The sequence below is a fragment of the Somniosus microcephalus genome, chromosome 2 (genome assembly GCF_052327205.1).
Source record: "Somniosus microcephalus isolate GS21.2 chromosome 2, FLI_Smic_1.0, whole genome shotgun sequence".
Taxonomy (NCBI): Eukaryota; Metazoa; Chordata; class Chondrichthyes; order Squaliformes; family Somniosidae; genus Somniosus; species Somniosus microcephalus.
Genome location: NC_140988.1, coordinates 174,647,404 through 174,667,418, shown reverse-complemented (window position 1 = coordinate 174,667,418; position 20,015 = coordinate 174,647,404). Strand labels below are relative to the sequence as shown.

Genomic DNA, 20,015 nt, shown 5'->3' with positions numbered 1-20,015 from the left:
CGATGAAGTCAACAAAGAACTGAAAGTACCGTGCGATATAGATTAGTGCGTTACCATGTATGTCCACTCCCTCTGTGAAACTCATATATACTTGCAAACTAAAAAGGAAAAACTGAAAATGATAGAAATCTAAAATAAAAGCAGAATATGTTGGAAATACACAGCGGGTCAGTCAGCACCCGAGGAGAAAAGACAATTCGGGTGCGTACCATTAACAGACACATGCATATGCAGCCAGGTCATCCCTTATCACTAATTTAACTAGTCCAGGTTGGAGGCAGACTGGTGCGAGTGAACAAAACTGGGCAATTGTATGGATTCAGGAGAATCTTCTTTCTATTGTCGGGATTATATATTCGGATTAGTCTTTTGTTACACGTGTGGCCACTGACAACTGGGAATGTTTTCACAGCTGCCACGTCATTGTGATATGTGAATGTGTCTGCTTTGTTTTCTCCTCCGCTTTTATGTCTTTAAAAAGTCATCAAAACAAAATGACAGAATTATTTTTTAATCACACCGAAGAAATGTAGCGTTTTTCTTTGCTTCCAGTAAAACACGATATTAGATTTCCAGTCATGAGGCTGATTACAACTCTATTAGCCTGGAGTAATCTAGTGCCCCTCGTTCACGGAAATAAAATTATTTCATGCTGCTCAGATTATGATCTCGAAGACTTTATTTTCTACCAATAATTATGACACACTGCTTGCCAACAATACTAAAATAAATTTGAACCACACTGGTACAATTAGGTTGTCTCATTACCATTTACTGATTTTTTTTGTTATAAGGTGCTCTTTTAAATGTCTACAATGAAAGCTTTACAATATTTCCTACTCTCAAAAAATTAGGCCAGTCTCTTTATTGCATTATTTACCTATATTCAGAAGTACAGATTAAGTCACAAAATTCATTTGTTCAAGTTGTTACGTACCCTTGACTTCTAAACGAAGGGAAATAAAATTGCATGGGCCCTGTTCATAAAGCGTTTATTTTGAAAGGTCTACTTATTTATCTAAACGTAAACGATCACACCGCGTATAAAGAGGAACAACAGTTAACTGCAGCACTTGCCTTTGCAACCAAAATAAAGTACCAACGAGTCCATCTTAAAAAAAAGACTAAAATTATACTGACAACGCTACTACCTCTTTTGTGCATCCCCACCCCTTCGGTCCAAGCCCTTGTCACTCGGACACCAGGCTGCAGTTGCAGTCCCCACCTCCAGCCACCGGACTGGTGACACACGTCAATCACACGCGCGCGCTGAACGTACTATGTAAATAGCGGCGAGGTGACGTCAGACGCACACACCAGGGCTAGGACAGAATGGCGAGTCAGTGCGGTAGCCCCAGATGTACGGCAGAAAGAAGAGGTTTTCGGCGGGAACTAGATTCCTGGCGGTACAAACTAATACACTGTGTAGGTAAGGATGACGTTTCTGCTTTGAACTGCCGGCGTTGCATTTGTGTTGTTATTTTGTGACTCTTTCGTAAGCCGGCGAATACAAATATGTTCCTTGTGAATTGGCCCTGAAGTTGCTCCTCCGGAGGTACCTGGCTCCATTTTCTTTTGTCTGACTCCGAGAGCCCTCGCCATTCTAACAGATGTCCTGTGCACCCTCGGGAATTTCGCCAGCCTGTCAATAAAAAAAACACAACGCCTGGTTCGTTGGAGATTATTATTTTGTTGTTGTTGTACACTTTGGGCGCGAGTGAGCGGTAGCGGCTTTGGGAGCGGGAGTTTGTGCAAGTGACGGTTGGTGGCGTGGCGGTTAGATTGGGAAGTTTTATGGCGAACTCTGTGAGTTGGCTGCCATGGTGATCTTTGTCAGCAGAAGCCCCGCTCCGTTCTCCAGTTGTGGGAGTGGCGGCGCGAGAGCTAACGGCCGGATGAACAAAAAAAAAGGGGTCACGTGACGCGGCCCTGGCGATAATTGTCTCTCCCTCCACCCCTTCCCCCGGAAAAGTGACCCATCTCTGACTTCCGCTTCACGAGCGGCAGCAGGCCAGGGAGAGCTTGCGGCTTACTCAAGCTCTTCCAGTAAGCCGTCACCTTTTCACCGGAGAAGCATATCAGTACCTTATTTTTTTTCCCCCTGCACGATCGCCATCCTTTTGCAGAATGATAAAACTTTTTTGTTTCTGCAAACTTTTTCTGAAGTTTTAAATGAAATTCATCGTTCGAGCAAACTGCTACTTTCGCTAATATATGCACTGTGTCGTGTTATATTTTGTGTATCTCAGAATATATCCAAGATCTGTGATAGCCCAAAGCTTCTAGGGACTTCGAGCTGCCACTGAATCTGCACGCCATTTCGCTATGTACGTCTGTCCGAGTCTTGGCTCTCGATTTTTCTCAGACTGGAGGGGTAGTACTTCACTCGCATAGCATTCTAAGTTTCATCGAAAAACTTTAGAATCTGGAATTTTACTCGATTGGGAGCTTTCCTTAATTTGAAACAACTTGACCTATAATATTGTAATGTCTCTCTTTTTGGTTTGTAATGTCTCTCTTTGGTCTCTATTGAGAGATTTTTGTACAAGTGAAGTTCGGCGGATGATTATTGTGTCTGTGTATATGACATGCATGCATGCTGTGTCTAACACATGGCAATCCATTACCATGTTAGAGTCTCCCATTCAAGCTAATGCAAAATCTATGTACTTAATGGTTTCTGCCCAATAAGGAACTTGCACACACAACATCCTAGCTTTTAGGTGTGTGCAGGGGTACTGCTGGTGTTTAACTGGTGAAAATTGTGCAGGTCACCAGAACAACCACTTGGGAAGCTAGAACCACCTCACCTGTCCACCTGAACTTTGGCTGGGTGGGAAGAATTCAAGCCCTTCTCCAAAACCCATTAATGAACAGGGCTGGCCGGTCAGTCGTCAACAGCACTCTGCAGTACTGCAGACCTGTTCTGTCTCAGGAATCAGATTACCAAGTCTGTCATAGAGGGTAGCCTCAGTTCCAAACCTCTTTGCCATACCAGTCATCTTGGAACCACCTTAACCATAAAGGGACACTGCTTGCTTATTCTTTCAGTTCACTGTCCCTCATCCTTCTCAGTTGCTTTCTCCCTGCCCACCCACCCAGTCTGTTGGGTAAGACAGCTGGCCAGCAGATACTAGGAGCTTCTCAAGAATGGCACAATGAGTGACACACTTTAGCATGAGAAGTTCCTTGACGCCATCCTCCTGACCACAGCATTGGTGCAGACTATATCCAGCTATCAAGTATCTAGTTGACTTTTAATTCCCTCGGTGACTTGGGATGGGCAATAATTACTGCCTTGCCAGTGTTGCCCACAACTCACGAATAAATATTGAAGTATTGCCTTCCAGCAGCTGTTATACCAATATACTATATTCACTTTTGTTCTCTTCTTTCTGGGTTGGTTCCCAGCTTCCCTTTGACTTCTTCTGGGCATTTAAGCTGTGCTTATCACAGCAGTTGTCGCCAACTCCACTCTAGTAGTCAAACAGCTTATCTCCCTTTTCCTCCACTGATCATTTCTCTTCTGGGGTGAATCTCTGAAACATCCACCCCACCTTATACTCCTGTCCCTGCTCTGTCTCCAACTGTCCCCTTCGACTCCTCGCTTCTCTGCAAGTCTTCATCCATTCTCACTGGAACCATGACTTCCCATCCTCTCTGTATTGTCTGCAATGATTCTCCTTTTTTGAAGCACGGTTCTCCTCATCTGTGATTCTGCGCCCACCCCCAAGGAGTTGAGCAATGTTTAAAGTCTGACAACTTTACCTTTCTGATGAGTCCTTCTCCCTTACCTTTTTGACCAATCCACCGCCCTTCCTGAGGCTGTCCCATCTGACTTTACGCCTCCCATCCTAACTACCAAACTCCAGATCCCACCTTGGCTTATCCCCATACTCTTATGACTCTTCCTCCACATTCGGACTTCTACCTCCTACAATCTTTCATTCAGGACCCTTCCTTGCCTATTGCTCCTAGATCCTTTACTCATGGAAATCGCTTCAGTTGTTTGACCCTTTACTCATTGTCCACCACCTCTGAATTCATTTCTTCCTCAATCTTGTCATCATATGTTGACTTTGAGACTTTGCGTTTCTCTACCCACAGTAGGCTCTCTTGCAGGCACCTTCTCAGTTACATACTTTCCTGTCGCACTTACTACCAGGGGAGGGATGCCATTGCAATCACCCTTTCAAACTTAAACCTGGCCACCTTTTGGTGTGCCACCTAAGATGATGTTCGATGACTCCTTTGATCTGCTTCACAACTGTCTTGCCTTGCCCTGAACACCCTTCAGATCCTAGACAATCTTCCACTTCCCTGGTACAATACTGAACTTTAAATCTGTTGGGCAGAAGTCTAAGTACATATGATAAATAAGTGGTTTGGTTGTCCACTACTACATAATATCATTTTCCATGGTCAAATCTGTTTAGATCATCCATGAACAGAAACTTTTCCAAAATTGTTATCTTTGTCAATAACTATTTTCTTTGAGCTCCTTCTACTACACTTTTTGATCTAATTTTTACACCAATTGAGAGGATCTGATGATTCCTTTTGTATGTAAAATTGTGTTTACCTGCACAGCTGTCTCTGATCTTCCCTCTACCCTAATCCCCTATCCCTGCTCCCTTTACTCCTGGTCCCCACTCCCCTAACCAGGGGTTCACCGATTTCACACTCTGCATCTCCCCTTTGTATTGTGCATATCGCCAGTTTCTCTTCTCAATCCCATCTCCAACCCACTCAACTTCCCCTTAAATTCATGCTTGCTGACCAACCTGCTGCTACCTCCTTCAAAACTGCTCCTATCTGCAAATTTAAAATAAAGTCACGTTATTTGCTCTTTCTACCACACTATCTCCAATCTTTTTCTTTCCCAGGACCTGGATGGTATTATCTCACTGCTATGCTTCCACTATTTCCTCTTCAGTATCCACAAGTCTGCTTCGATGCCTACAGAACTGAGACAGTCAATTAAAAGCATTCTGTGTGATTTTGATCATGGCTTGTTATTGTCTTTCCTGAGATTCCTCGACCTTGCTGCTGCTTTCTACAACACAAACATTCCACCCTCCTCCTATGTCTCTAGTCCCCTGATGCAGTCCATTCTCTCTGTGATGGACTCTCTCTGTTGTGTTACAATTATGTTGCCTCCAATAGCTTCTGTTCCAGTGTCTGTCGGTGCAGATGCACCCCAGGGTTGTATCCTCAGCTTTATTTTTGTGCTATCGGGAACCATGGGGTCAGATTACACATATTCTCTGATACCCAGCTTTACTTCCTGCTTCTAACAATCCAGTCTTGTTATTACACTTTTTCATCTGTAAGCCAAGATTTAATTTCAGCAAAACCAAAGCCATTTCTATGTTTCTAAAATTGTTGTCTTCTGCCGTTTCACTGTTCCATCCCTCCCTTTCCCCTTGTTGATGAAATCACGTTCATTCCTTTTATCACCTTGAAGTTCAACTTCCTTAGTGCTTTTCTAACTAACCATCGCTGTCCACAAATTAAAATTCTTCCCAAGCTCCACTGGCTCCCTGTACTCCAGGATATTGACATAAAGGTTCACATTGTTGCTTTCAAAACCCTCTGTTATTTCTAACCTTAAGTCCCTAGACACATCCACTGACATTGTGCCATTCCTTATTGTTTTTTCTTTTGCTCCATCCATTGTTGCTCTTTTAGTTACTATGCCTCTGCCTTTTCATAAATCAGCTTCAAGAACGCTCTGCATTGCTATCCCCCTGCTTTCAAAACTTTTTGCTGTGCCTTTGATCCTGCCCCCAAACTTTCCCATTCTCCCTTCTGCTTAACATCCAAAGTTTCCGTCTGCCTTGTACAATGTTTCTACATTACATTAAGAATGCCTTTAAAATGATTTTTAAAACCATTTGAGATAGTGAGTTAAGATCAATCTCCAGTTGTTTTGATATGGTGTAGAGGGATGAAAGTTGGAACCTCTGACAATGCAGCACCCCGCTGTACTTCAATGAAGTGGGGCTTGAATACAATATGGTAAAAGTGCTGCCACCAAGCCAAGCTGAAAGTTGAGTTTAATCCCCATTTCACAACTATCGTATGTAATCTATGCTGTTACTTCAGTGGAATGCTGAGGAAGCGCTGTTATATTTCAGAAGCTGTCTTTCTGATGAAACAATAAATATAAGGCATGTCATTTACCTGTTTGGTGCATGAAAACAAAATCAGTGACACTATTTGAAGAATAACAGGGAGTTCTCCCGGTGTCCTGGCCTAAACACCTCAATACCACCAAAAAAAATTTTGACTGGTCATTCGTCCTATTGTCAAATTTTGTCTTATAATGCTCCTGTGAAGCGCCTTGGGACATTTTATGACATTGAATGTGCTATATAAATACAAGTTGTTGTTGTTGTAGTAATTGCAATTTGTGGAACTTGCAGTGTGCTAATTGGTGCCATGTTTTCCCACATAACAATGCACTTCAATAGTGATCCACTGGTTGTAAGGTATTTTGGACGTGTGATAATTTGCTACAAAAATGTAAGTTTTTTTTCTATTTTGAAACATGGAGAGACTGATGTTGTTCTCCTTGGAGCAGAGAAGGTTAAGAGGACATTTGACGCAGGTGTTCAAAATCATGAAGGGGTTTGATAGTGTAATTAAGGTGAAACTTTCCAGTTTTGGGGGGGGTGGTGTGAAATTAGGCAGCGAGTTATGATGATCTGGAATGCTCTGCTGGAAAGGGTGGTGGAAGCAGATTCAATGACCGTAACTTTCAAAAGGCAATTGGATAAATACTTGAAGGGCAAAGATTTACAGGGCTATGTGGAAAGAGCAGGGGAGTGGGACTAATATTCGATGGCTCTACCAAAGAGCTGGCACGGTCACGATGGACTGAATGGCATACTTCTGTGCTGTATCATTCTATGATTCTTTAATTGCTTTTCAAACATGTGCTTGGCTCTGTTGAAAATGTAAGTTAGGTTTTAACTTACTTTTGAGAGTTTATTATTTTCTCTCTTCCTCTTGAAGTCTTAGTCCTGTATACCTTAACCCAGTCTTTAGCAATGCAGAATAAGTTGCACTAAACTAGTGTAGGGTGATTTGTCTTATCATTTTCCTCTGAAGAAATACGTGTCCTCTGCATATCCCTTTCTCTGACAGCATGGCCCAAGTCAAGAATTTGCCATGTAAAAAGCCTGTGTACCCCTTTGGTAAAATAAATGCTGCCATACTGAAGTGCTTGTGAAAGAAAGTCATCTGACAACTTGCAGGACTGGGACTAAGTTCATTTTTGGCATATGGGTGTTGCTAGGAAGGCTGGCATTTATTGTCCATTCCTAGGTGCCCTTGAGAAGATGGTGGTGGGTTTTCTTCTTGTACTGTTGCAGTCTGTGGTGAAGGTACTTTCTCAATGCTGTTGGGCATGGAGTTCCAGGATTTTGCCCCAGCAACTCTGAAGGAACGGCGATATATTTTCAAGTCAGATGGTGTGTGACTTTGAGGAGAACTTGGAGGTGATGGTGTTCCTATGCACTTGCTGCCCTTGTCCTTCTAGGTGGTAGAGGTTGTGGGTTTGGGAGATGCTGTCAAAAAGTTACTTAAATCGCCCACCAACATTCTTGACATCAAGAAATGGCCAAGTGCAATAGACACAGCAAAGGTAACGGGCCCCAACAACACCCTGGCTATAGCGCTAAAGACCTGTGCTAAGGACCAGTGACGCCCACATCCCAGGAATGAATTTTTAAAGAAAGAGTCATGGAGTGAATCGAATTGGCTGAAGACTGGTATCTGTGAAGGTGGGGACCTTGGTAGGAGGCCTAAAATGATCATTCATTTGGCACTTCTGGCTGGTGATGGTTGCAAACACTTCAGCTTTGTCGTTTGGACTCGTGTGGTGGGCATCGCTATCTTCGAGGATGGGGATATTCATGGAACAGCCTCCTCCCACTAGTTACTTAATTGTGCACCAACACTCCTGACTGGATGTGGAGGGACTGCAAAACTTTACCTATCAGTAGTTTGTGGGATTACTTCGCTCCATCTGTAGCAGGCAGCTTCTATTGTTCAGCATGCATATAATCCTATATTGTAGCTTCACCAGGTTGGCACCTCATTTTCAGGTACGCTTGGTGCTGCTCCTGGCATGCTCTTCTACACGTCTTTTTATTGAATCGGGGTTGGCCATCTGATTTGAGGGATGTACAGGGCCATGAGAAGGCAGATTGTGGTGGAATCCAAAGATGTGCAGGTTAGGTTGATTGGCTATGATAAATTGACCCTTAGTGTTAGGGGGATTAAATACGTGGGGTTACGGGGATAGGGTGGGATATGTGTTGGTGTAGGAGTTACGGGGATCGGGTGGGATATGTGTCGGTGCAGGCTCGATGGGCCGAAATGGCCTCTATCTGCACTGTGGGGTTTCTGTGATTTCTGTGAATTCTGCTGCTGATGGGTGCCCAGTTTTGAGCTGTTAAATCTGTTGATCTATCCCACTTATGTTGGTAGTACCACATGACACAATAGAGGGTGTCATCACTGTGAGCACAGGAGCCCACAAGGACTGCAGTGGTCACTCCTACCAATACAGTCATGGACAGACGCATCTGCAACAGGTAGTAGGTTAAATCAGGTAGGTTATTCCCTTGAATAGAAACAGAAAATGCTGGAAAAACTCAGCAAGGCAGGCAGCATTTGTGGAGAGAGAAACGTTTCAGGTTGGTGACCCTTCATCAACTGGAAAATGTTACAGATGTAACAGATTTTCTGCAAGTACAGAGGAAGGGAAAGTGGGGAGGGGAGGAAAGAACAAAATGGAAGATCTGTGATCAGGTGGAAGGCAGGAGTGATTGAATGACAAAGGTGTGATGGTAAAAGGGGGTTGCTAATGGGACAAGTAAAGAAACAAAAGATGGGTCTAGAGGAGCTGTGAATAGAAACTGCAGAATCATTACCAGCACCTGCTGTCTGATAAAAGGGGAGCAGTGGTTATGATCTGAAATTGTTAACTCGAATTTGAATCCGGAAGGTTGTACAGGCCTAATCAAAAGATTAGGTGCTCTTCAAGCTTCTATTGAGCTTCATTGGAACAGTGTAGGAGGCCGAGGACAAAGATACTGACCTGAGTTTTTTCCAGCATTTTCTGTTAATATTGCAGATTTCCAACATCTGCAATATTTTGCCTTTGTGTTGGAGGTTATTCCCTTGTGTTGATTCCTAGCACCTGCCGCAAGCCTAGTCGGGCAGCTATGTCCTTTTTAGGGCTTGGTCAGTGGTATTAAAACCAAGCCACTCTTGGCTATGGACACTGACCGATGGTACATTCTGTGTCCCTGTGCTTCTTCCAAGTGGTGTTTGACATGAAGGAGTACTAATTAATCAGCTGAGGGAGGGTGGTAGGTGGTAATCAGCAGACGGTTTCCTTGCCCATGTTTGAATTGGAGCCATGAGACTTCATGGGGTCCAGAGTCAATGTTGAGGACTCTCCGGGCCGCTCACACCTACCTGATTGTGTACCACTGTGCCTCCACCTTTGGTGATGGAGGAGTCTGGGGTATTGGCTGAAAGGTATGATTGTCAGGCTTGATGTGCCTGGGTCAGCTGTCCCAACTTTAGTACCAGTCCTCAGATGTTAAGTTACTGGTGTGCCTTCGTCATGTTCTAATTCGATGCCTAGGTTGCAGCCGAGTGATGCGCCTGTTTTATTATTCTTTTGTAGTAGTTTGACACAAACGAGTGATTTGCTAGGCCACTTCAGGGGGTAGTTAAGCGGCAATCACATGTCGGGCTGACGTCATGCACAGACCAGGTAAGTACGGCTTGTTTCCTTCCCTTAAGGACATTAATGAACATGTTGGATTTTTTTGATGACAATCCGACAGCTTCACGGTCACTTACTGATACCAGCTCTTTGTTCCATTTTTTTTTTAACTTGAATTCAAATTCTCAAACTGCCATGGTGGCATTTGAAATTGCATTTTCTGGATCATTAGTGTAGGCCTCTGGATTACAAGTCCAGTAGCATAACCAGTGCTCTACCTACGTATCACATTTTGATACACTCAATCCACGGCAGCTTCAAAACAAGTACAGTAGGGCTGTGTTTTGCTAAGCCCTGGCATTGCCAGAATTCTCCATACTATTTATAATCAAGTCAGATATGTCCAAGTAACTATTCTACTATCCTTTTTGTATTGGGTGTAAATTCTTCACAGCTATATTTCTGTTCTAAACTTGTTTATTCTGATAGGAGATAATCCTGTAGAATTACCTTTGAGTGAAAAAAGATGATAAAAGATTCATATAACCAAATACGGTATTGACAATTAAGACTCCATGCATTTTGAAAGTTTTTTGATTTTGCTGGTTGTGTTTTCTAAATGGTGAGAAGTTAGGAACTCTAGAGGAGCAGAGAAATTTAGGGGTCCATGTACCAAAATCACTAAAACGTAATGGACAGGTACAAAAAATAATCAAAAAAGCTAATGGCATGTTGCCCTTTATCTCAACGGGGCTGGAATAAAAGTAATAGAAGATGTGCTGCAGTTGTATAAAGCTCTAGTTAGATTTAAAAAAAAAAAAAAAAAAAATTAATTTGCAGGATGTGGGAGTTGCTGGCAAGGCCAGCATTTATTGCCCTTGAGAAGGTGATGGTGAGCCACCGCCTTGAACTGCTGCAATTCTTGTGATGACTGCACTCCACAGTGCTGTTATGTAGGGAGTTCCAGGATTTTGACCCAGCGACGATGAATGAAAGGTGATTTATATGTCTAAGTCAGGATGATGTGTGTGATTTGGAGGGGAACTTGTAGGTGGTGGTGTTCCCATGCGCCTGCTGTCGTTGTCCTTCTAGGTGGTAGAGGTTGCGGGTTTGGGAGGTGCTGCTGAAGAAGCCTTGGCGAGTTGCTGCAGTGCATCTTGTAGATGGTACACCGTGCAGCCACTTTGCACCAGTGGTGGAGGAAGTGAATGTTTAAGGTGATGGATGGGGTGCTGATCAAGCTGACTGCTTTGTCCTGGATGGCGCGAGCTCCTTGAGTGTTGGAGTTTCACCCATCCAGGCAAGTGGAGAGTATTCCATCACACTCCTGAACTTGTGCCTTGCTTTGGGGAGTCAGGAGGTGAGTCACTCATTGCGGAATCCCCAACCTCTGACCTGCACTTGTAGCCATAGTATTTATGTGGCTGATCCAGTTAGTTTCTGGTCAGTGGTGACCAGGGTTGCGAAGGGGTGGAAAGTTTCTGGGAAATTTCCCACGGGAAGTTTAGCTTGGGGAATTTTGGGAATTTTACCCAAAAAAGCACATGCTAGCATAATATAGCTTTTTTGTATTTCTTTCACTTTTTTTCACAAGTCCTCTCTCAAAATTACTAAAAGAGATGGAATCTTAATTATTAAGGAATTTCTTAATATATGTTTATCTTCTTACTTGGCTTGTTTTAATAATTACAAGTTTTGTGTGTGACTGAACAAATGTGTCCTGATTGGGTGGATGAGCGATTAGCTCCCTCTATTGATGATGTAGCGTCGTGCATGCACAAGTCATGCTTCCATCACATGGAGCATCAGGAAAAATGTCCTCGCCCTGTTGCAATTGTGCTGATTGACCGCAGTTCGACACAGCGACGAATGCCCTTTATTTCTCTGCATAGAACAATGCCACGTTTACCGTCGGATGTGTGGAAGCATTTTACCACAGGCATTAAAGATGGAAAGACTGTGTACATGTGCAAACACTGTACAAAGCCATATGTAAAGAATGCCACAAAGATGCAGCAGCATTTATCCAAATGCAACAACTTCACTCAACTCACAGCAGTCAGCTCAGAGTTCCTCTGCTTCCATTCAAGAAGATGATGGTTCACATTCAGCATCAGGCTCCTTTATCATCAGCAACTCCTGGCCCACTTGGAAGGTTCTTTCATACAATGGATAACCATAGCCAGAAGAATGCAGATGAGTGCCTTGCTCGAGCTGTATATGCGACACGCTCACCCCTCATGCTCACAGCCAATGTGTACTGGAAGAGATTTTTCAATGTTATTCGCCCTGCATACTGTCCTCCCACCAGACATGCTTTGTCTACTTATTTGCTGGAGGCTGAGTATAACAGAGTCCAAGGGAAGCTCAAAGAAACGATAGAGATGGCAGACTGTGTTGCAGTTATCTCAGATGGGTGGTCAAATGTACGAGGGGAGGGCATCATAAACTACATCGTCTCCACTCCTCTCCCAGAGGAGAAAGCAATTGTTCAATTCATACAGACGTGTCAAGAATTTTGTGTCAAGCCGATTTCATGCTGTAACATACATGCTGGACCCAAAGCATGTTGGGAGACCAATACTTTCTGGAGAACAGATCAACAGGCAAAGTTCTGGGAAGTCTGGCAAAGTTCTCTGCCAAGCAAGGTCTTTGGAATGGGGACGAGATATGGGAATCGTGCAAGCATATCAGTGCATATACCTGGTGGAAGGGACTTTGTGCAACTGAGGCCCTGTCACCCATTGCATCAGTGATACTCCAAATCCCACCTTCAGCAGCCTCTGAACGCATCTGGTCACTTTTTGGGAATATGCATACAAAGGTGCGCAACAGGCTGACTAACAAGAGTGGAGAAACTGGTGGCTATCTGGGCGAACCTACAACTTATTGAGCCAGATACAGAAGTGTCCACCACACAGCTAGACAGTGACACTGAGGAGGAAATGGATACATCAGAGCTAGAGTCAGAGAATCAAGAGGAGCAATGATGAGTAGAAGACTCAAAGGGACAAAATAAGGACAAATTACAGGCTAAATAAGCTGACGCTCTCTTTATTTTATTTTAGATGGGTCTTTTTTGTGGGGGTTCAGTAAAGTTCAAAATTATAACCTAAATAAAGTTTTGAAAGCCTGTTTTTATTTGTATGGAACAGTATGTCTATTTTGATGACCAAGATAATATAAGGGTCAGAGGCAAAAAACTCAATTCCCATGGAAAGTTTCCTCTTCTAAAAATTCCTGGAATTTTGCAACCCTAATGGTGACCCCCCCCCCCCCACAAAAGGATGTTGATGTTTGTGGGGGGCTCAATGATGGTACTGCCATTGAATGTCGAGGGGAGGTGGCTAGACTCTCTTGTTGGAGATGGTCATTGCCTGGCACTTGTGTGGCACGAATGTTACTTGTCACTTATCAGCCCAAGCCTGAATGTTGTCCAGGTCTTGAAGCAGTCCGTGCCCACATGCACCATTATCTGAGGAGTTGCGATTAGAACTGAACACTGTTGTCGGGGCCCATAGTCTTTGCTGAATCCGGTGTGCTCAGCCATATCTTGATATCGTGTGTAGTGAGTCGAATTGGCTGAAGACTGGCATCTGTGATGGTGGGGACCTCAGCAGGAGGCCGAGATGGATCATCCACTCAGTACTTCTGGCTGAAGATGTTTGCGAATGCTTCAGCCCTGTCTTTTGTACTCGCGTGCTGGGCTCCACCATCGTTGAGGATGGGGATGTCCGTGGAGCCTCCTCCTTCATTAGTTGTTTAGTTGTCCATCACCATTCACGACTGGATGTGGCAGGACTGCAGAGCTTTGATCTGATCCGTTGACTGGGAGATCACTTCGCTCTGTTTATAGCTCTCTGCTTCTGCTGTTTAGCATGCATGTAGTCCTGTGTCGTAGCTTCACCAGGTTGGCACCTCATTTTAAGGTACGCCAAGTGCTGCTCCTGGCATGCTCATCTACACTCCTCATTGATCCAGGGTTGGTTTCCTGGCTTGATGGTAATGGTAGTGAGGGATATGCCAGGCCTTAAATTTACAGATTGTGGTGGAATGCAATTCTGCTACCGCTGATGGTCCACAGCGCCTCATGGATGCCCAGTTTTGTGCTGCTACATCGGTTCTTAATCTACCCCATTTAGCACAATGATAGTGCCACGCAACACAATGGAGGGTGTCCTCGGTGTGAAGATGGGATTTTGTCTTAAGGAGTATGCAGTGGTCACTCCTACCAATACTGTCATGGTGTGGAGATGCCGGAGTTGGACTGGGGTGGACAAATGTAAAAAGTCACACAACACCAGGTTATAGTCCAACAGCTTTATTTGAAATCACAAGCTTTTGGAGCGCTGCTCCTTCAGGTGAAGTGGAGAAATGCATAAAGACACAGCTTATATAGTCAGAGAATCATGTCAGATGTTTACAGGTAACCTTTCCAACTGCCATTAATCACACCTCGGCAGAGAGATAATCACGGCAGTCAAAGGTGTGAATGGTGTCCAAACAGGTCAGTCAGGGAAACATTACATTAAAGAACAATGAGGTGGGGTCACAAGGGGTCAAATATTGCAGATGCTGGGGTCTGTATGAAAAACAAAAAAACAGACAAAAAACATTTTTTTTTTTTTTTTTTTTGGCTGGAAATCACAGCAGGTCCGGCCGCATCCATGTAGAGAGAACAAGCCAATGTCGACTCGAGTCTGGATGACCCTGCATCAGGTGGGGTTACATGTAGCATGACATGAACCCAAGATCTCTGTTGAGGCCGTCCTCATGGGTGCGGAACTTGGCTATCAGTTTCTGCTCGACGATTTTGCGTTGTCTTGTGTCTCGAAGGCCACCTTGGAGAATGCTTACCCGAAGATCGGAGGCTGAATGTCCTTGACTGCTGAAGTGTTCCCCGACTGGGAGGGAACACTCCTGCCTGGTGATTGTTGCGCGGTGTCCGTTCATCCGTTGTCTGCATGGTCTCGCCGATGTACCATGCTCCGGGGCATCCTTTCCTGTAACGTATGAGGTAGACAACGTTGGCCGAGTCACATGAGTATGTACCATGTACCTGGTGGGTGGTGTCCTCACGTGTGATGATGGTATCTGTGTTGATGATCTGGCATGTCTTGCAGAGGTTGCTGTGGCAGGGTTGTGTGGCAGCAGTCAAGGACATTCAGCCTCCGATCTTCGGGTAAGCATTCTCCAAGGTGGCCTTCGAGACACACGACAACGCAAAATCGTCGAGCAGAAACTGATAGCCAAGTTCCGCACCCATGAGGACGGCCTCAACAGAGATCTTGGGTTCATGTCACGCTACATGTAACCCCACCTGATGCAGGGTCATCCAGACTCGAGTCGACATTGGCTTGTTCTCTCTACACGGATGCGGCCGGACCTGCTGTGATTTCCAGCCCAAAAAAAAAAAAAAAAATGTTTTTTGTCTTTTTTTGTTTTTCATACAGACCCCAGCATCTGCAATATGTGACCCCACCTCATTGTTCTTTAATGTAATGTTTCCCTGACTGACCTGTTTGGACACCATTCACACCTTTGACTGCCGTGATTATCTCTCTGCCGAGGTGTGATTAATGGCAGTTGGAAAGTGTGGTAAACCACTGTCATACCTGTCTGTGTCTGTATGTGTATTCCACTAGGTACAGGTCTGGACATGCCTCGGCTGACTCCTCCCACTATTCCAGGTATATAAGTGACTACCTCCCAGTCCCTTAGTATTCTGGACGGGTCGACCACTCGAGACAAGACCTTCATTCTTTAGTTAATAAAAGCCTGATTGTTACTCGCTCAACTTCAGTCTTTTGAGTAATTGATGGCGCATCAGAAAGGTTACCTGTAAACATCTGACATGATTCTCTGACTATATAAGCTGTGTCTTTATGCATTTCTCCACTTCACCTGAAGAAGGAGCAGCGCTCCGAAAGCTTGTGATTTCAAATAAAGCTGTTGGACTATAACCTGGTGTTGTGTGACTTTTTACAATACTGTCATGGACAGATGCATCTGCAACAGCTAAATTGGTGAGGATGAGGTCAAGTTGGTTTTCTCGCCACCTGCTGCAAGCCAGTCTGGCAACAATTTCATTCAGGGCTTAGTCTATAGTGGTGGTACTGAGCCACTCTTGGTGATAGACATTGAAGTCTCCCACCCAGAGTACATTCTGTGCACCTTCCAAGTGGTGTTCAACATGGAGTACTGATTTATCAGCTGAAGGAGGGCGGTAGGTGGTAATCAGACTTCGTGGAGTCTGGAGTCAATGTTGAAGACTCCCAGGGCCTCTCCCTCCCGACTATACCACTGTGCCCCCACCTCTGGTGGTTCTGTAATGCCGGTGGGACAGGACACACCTAGGGATGGTGATAGAACTGTACCTATTGACCAACAGATTCAGTGAGTACAAGTATGTCAGGCTGTTGTGTGACTAGTCTGTGGGACAGCTCTGCCAACTTTGGCAGAAGTCCTCGGATGTTAATGAGGAGTTTGCAGGGTTGACTGGGCTGGGTGGGCCTCTGTCGTGTCTGAACCCGATGCCTAGGTCGAAGCTGAGTGGTCTGTCTGGTTTTATTCCTATTTGCTTCTTTGTAACGGTTTGATGCAACTGAGTGAATTCAAATTCACAAACTGCCATGGTGCCAGTTTTCAAATTCACATTGTCATGTCTTCGGATTATTAGTCCAAGCCTCTGGATTGCTAGTCCAGTAACATAACCACTACACTACTGTACCGACTGCATTTGAAGCATTACATTCAGTTCCGGGTACCACACCTCAGGAAGGATATATTGGCCTTGGAGTGTGTGCAGCACAGATTCACCATAATGGTACCAGCGCTAAAAGGGTTAAATTATGAAGACTGGTTGCATAGACTAGGCTTGTATTCCCTTGAATGTAGAAGATTATGGGGTGATGTAACGGGTATTTTAAGATGAATAAAGGATTGGTAGGGTAGATAGAGAAACTATTTCCTCTGGTGGGGAGTCCAGAACGTGGGGAACATGACCTTAAAATTAGAGCTAGGCCACTCAGGGGTGATGTCAGGAAGCACTTCTTGATGCAAAAGGTAGTGGACATTTGGAACACTTCCCCAGAAAGCTGTCGAATTGAAAATTTCAAAATTTAGATTGATTTTTGATAGGCAAGGATATTGAGGCTATGGAGTTGAGATACAGATCAGTCGTGATATAATTGAATTGCAGAACAGGCTTGAGGGGTTGAATGGTCTACTCCTGTTCTTATATTCTTATGGACACAGCATGACTGATTTTTGTGGCATCCTTTCTTGGACAAGAGCCAGCCTTCAGTGAGCTAAGACGGGACCTAGTCCAAATTAACTAGGCAGAGAAGTTGGCAAACAGATCAGCTCAACAGTAGGGAATCTTCAAATATGAAGCTGATAAAGTACAAATTAGATGTATCCCTACTGTTAAATCAGGGGTACAACAAAGTACAGTATTCTGTGAATAGAGATTAAAATTAAATAAACTTAAAAGGGAGGCAGACATATGACAATACTCTGGATTATATGTGGTTCCCTGATGGCTGAGATCCTGGGGATAGCGGGCAACTTGTGATTCTGCATTCTCTTTAACATTACTATAATGTTATGTCATGTTTTTCACTGCCTATAAATCTTTCAAACATTACTTATCAATGGTCTTCTGACACTTGCAGCACGAGTGCATTTTCTGGTAAAGGATACATTGAACCACATATCTACCAAGCTTTTTTATATTTAAAAAAAAAAGTAACATTTAAAGGTTACTCTGGGTAAAAGTTTACTATGCATATCTACTATTTCGTGGGTGTACAAAGAAACATTGCTAAATAAGTTATGCAATTTGGGGCTGATGTATGCAGCGATCTAGTCAGTTTCACCTCTGGTCATAGTCACAATGGTACAGAAGGAGGCCATTCGGCCCATCTAGTCCATGCCCGCTCTCTGTAGAGCATTCCAGTCAGTCCCATTCCCCCGCTCTATCCCCGTAGCCCTGCAAGTTTATTTCCCGCAAGTGCCTATCCAGTCTCCCCTTAAAAACATTGAGTGTCTCTGCTTCCACCACTTCCGTCGGCAGCGAATTCCAGGTCATCACCACTCGCTGCGTTTATATAAAAAAAAAAAAAAAAAAAGTTTTTCCTCACGTCCCCCCTGTATAAGAACATAAGAAATAGGAGCAGGAGTAGGCCAATCGGCCCCTCGAGCCTACTCCACCATTCAATAAGATCATGGCTGATCTGATCCTAACCTCAAATCTACTATCACTACATCCTACCCAAACTCATGTGATCGCCTGGGAGAGGCGAAAAACCAGATTTAAAAAACCCAATGGCCTTGCCCAAAACCATAAATCAGTTTCCCCTAGTCCTTGTACCATCAACTAGTGGGAATAGCCTTTCCAAACCGTCATAATCTTGTCCACCTCTATCAAATCACCCCTCAACCTCCTTTGCTCTAATGAAAACAAATCCAGCTTCTCCAGCCTGTCCCCCATCCCCAGAACCATTCTGGTAAATCTCTGCACCCTCTCAAGGGCCTTCACATCCTTCCTAAAAATGTAGTGACCAGAACTGGACGCAATACTCCAGTTGTGGCCTAACCAGCACTTTATAAAGGTTCAGCATAACCTCTACTTTTGTACTCAATACCTCTATTTATGAAGCCCTGGTTCACCACTCTTTTTCAATATGTCCCGCCACCTTCAGGGACCGATCTATGCACATTAATTCCCAGGTCTCTCTGTCCCTGCACGCTCTTTAAAACTGTGCCACTAAGTGAATATTGCCTCTCCCTGTTCCTTCTGCCAAAATGCATCACCTCACACTTCTCTGTATTAAATTCCATCTGCCACTTGTCTGCCCATTCTGCTAGCCTTTCTATGTCCTGTTGCAGTCGATTGGTATCATCCTCACTGTTTGCCACACCCCCAAGTTTGGTGTCATCGGCAAATTTAGAAATTCTACTCTGTATTCCAATATCCAGGTCATTCTCTTTCTTTCTTTCTTTTCTTTCTTTCTCTCTCAAAAACAATCACAGGAATTGTAGAGGCTGCCTCAAAGGATTTAGTAATGGGTAATCACACTTTAAAGAGGTGCGAACAGCTGCATGATATGCCTGAAATAGTCGGCACGCCACGCTTAATATGGTTTTATAATTGACGCCTATGGTAATGAGAAATGGTTAGCACCATTTGCCCTATAACGCAACCTGTTGACCATTAGCATTTGTTTTGCTGTTGGGAAAAGTGGATTTTCCCTTTCTGTAAAACTGTGATGGTACGGGTAGTACCTAAATGGGGGGATTATTTTGTTCACTCAGATTTTAAATTGAACCAATAAGAATTTAAATGTTTCAAATTCAAGTTAGTTCTGGATCTAAGCTCAGTTTGTAAAATTGCTTAAAATTTAGATTTTGTTAAAAGGAGGAAAAAATATAAATCTTTGATTCAGTTAATTTTTTGGATGCTGAAAGGAGAAAAAAGTTCCTGTCTTGACTTTAAACAAAAATATATATTTTGCTTCTAGGTTTTATAGTATTGTTATGGTGGACTGATCGGTGCATGGGTGAACTTCCTCCACAGGATGTAGATGCTGTGTTTTCTTGGGTGCCTGACACTGAACTATCCATGTGAAGTTTGCAAGATGTTTAGTAAAACCTCAGCACTGAAGTCATAAAGCTAGCTCTGGACTCCTTGGTGTAGGTTGACTTCCTTCAGTCCTCTGACAACTGGTTCTGAAGGTGAAGTGCAGTAATTCCCAGTTCATTCTCTTCACACACCTGGACCACTCTTGTATAACAAATGTATCGCAGTAACTGTGGGTACAAGTGGAATCCTAAGATTGCTAGTTTCAATCAAAAAGTAGATTTCTAAAATTAAGACTTTCCTACCAATCTCTGAAATGTTTTCATCTCTCTATCCAGAGGTGAGGCAGAGATTATACTTTTGTGCCATGAATATATTATTAGGGCTACTGACTTATACTGATTTTATTACACAGTATTCTGGGAGTGTTGTCTGTATTTTTGCATTCGAGTAATCTGATTTATGTAGAAATTGTAAATCATTGTCCTTCATGATTATGTTTATCTTTTTTTTAAAAGATGTTGCAGGTTGGTAGGACGCGTGCAGTGGTAAAGGGGAATATGGATGAATTGTGTAACTGGCTGGCATCGGGAAGATGCTCTTAAAGTGTGGGGAAGTGGAGGATTATTTGGGAGCAAGGTGGCCAGTGGTGGAAGTACTGTGAAGTGTAGGGTTCTCAAA

At 43.8% G+C, this 20,015-nt stretch overlaps 1 protein-coding gene across 3 annotated transcripts in view; it reads left to right on the top strand.

The window, feature by feature from the left end:
• Nucleotides 1–1,301: 1,301 nt before the first annotated feature.
• The window catches only part of LOC147123132 (uncharacterized), a 162,857-nt gene continuing 144,143 nt past the window's right edge, over nucleotides 1,302–20,015 (top strand). For 2 of the 3 annotated variants that reach the window (XM_085967025.1, XM_085967016.1), the window contains exon 1: nucleotides 1,302–1,429. In XM_085967025.1, coding sequence (XP_085823151.1) covers nucleotides 1,333–1,429 — 97 coding nt within the window. In that variant the 5' untranslated portion in view covers nucleotides 1,302–1,332. The remainder of the gene's footprint in view (nucleotides 1,430–20,015) is intronic. The other variant, XM_085967035.1, reaches the window with a different exon arrangement.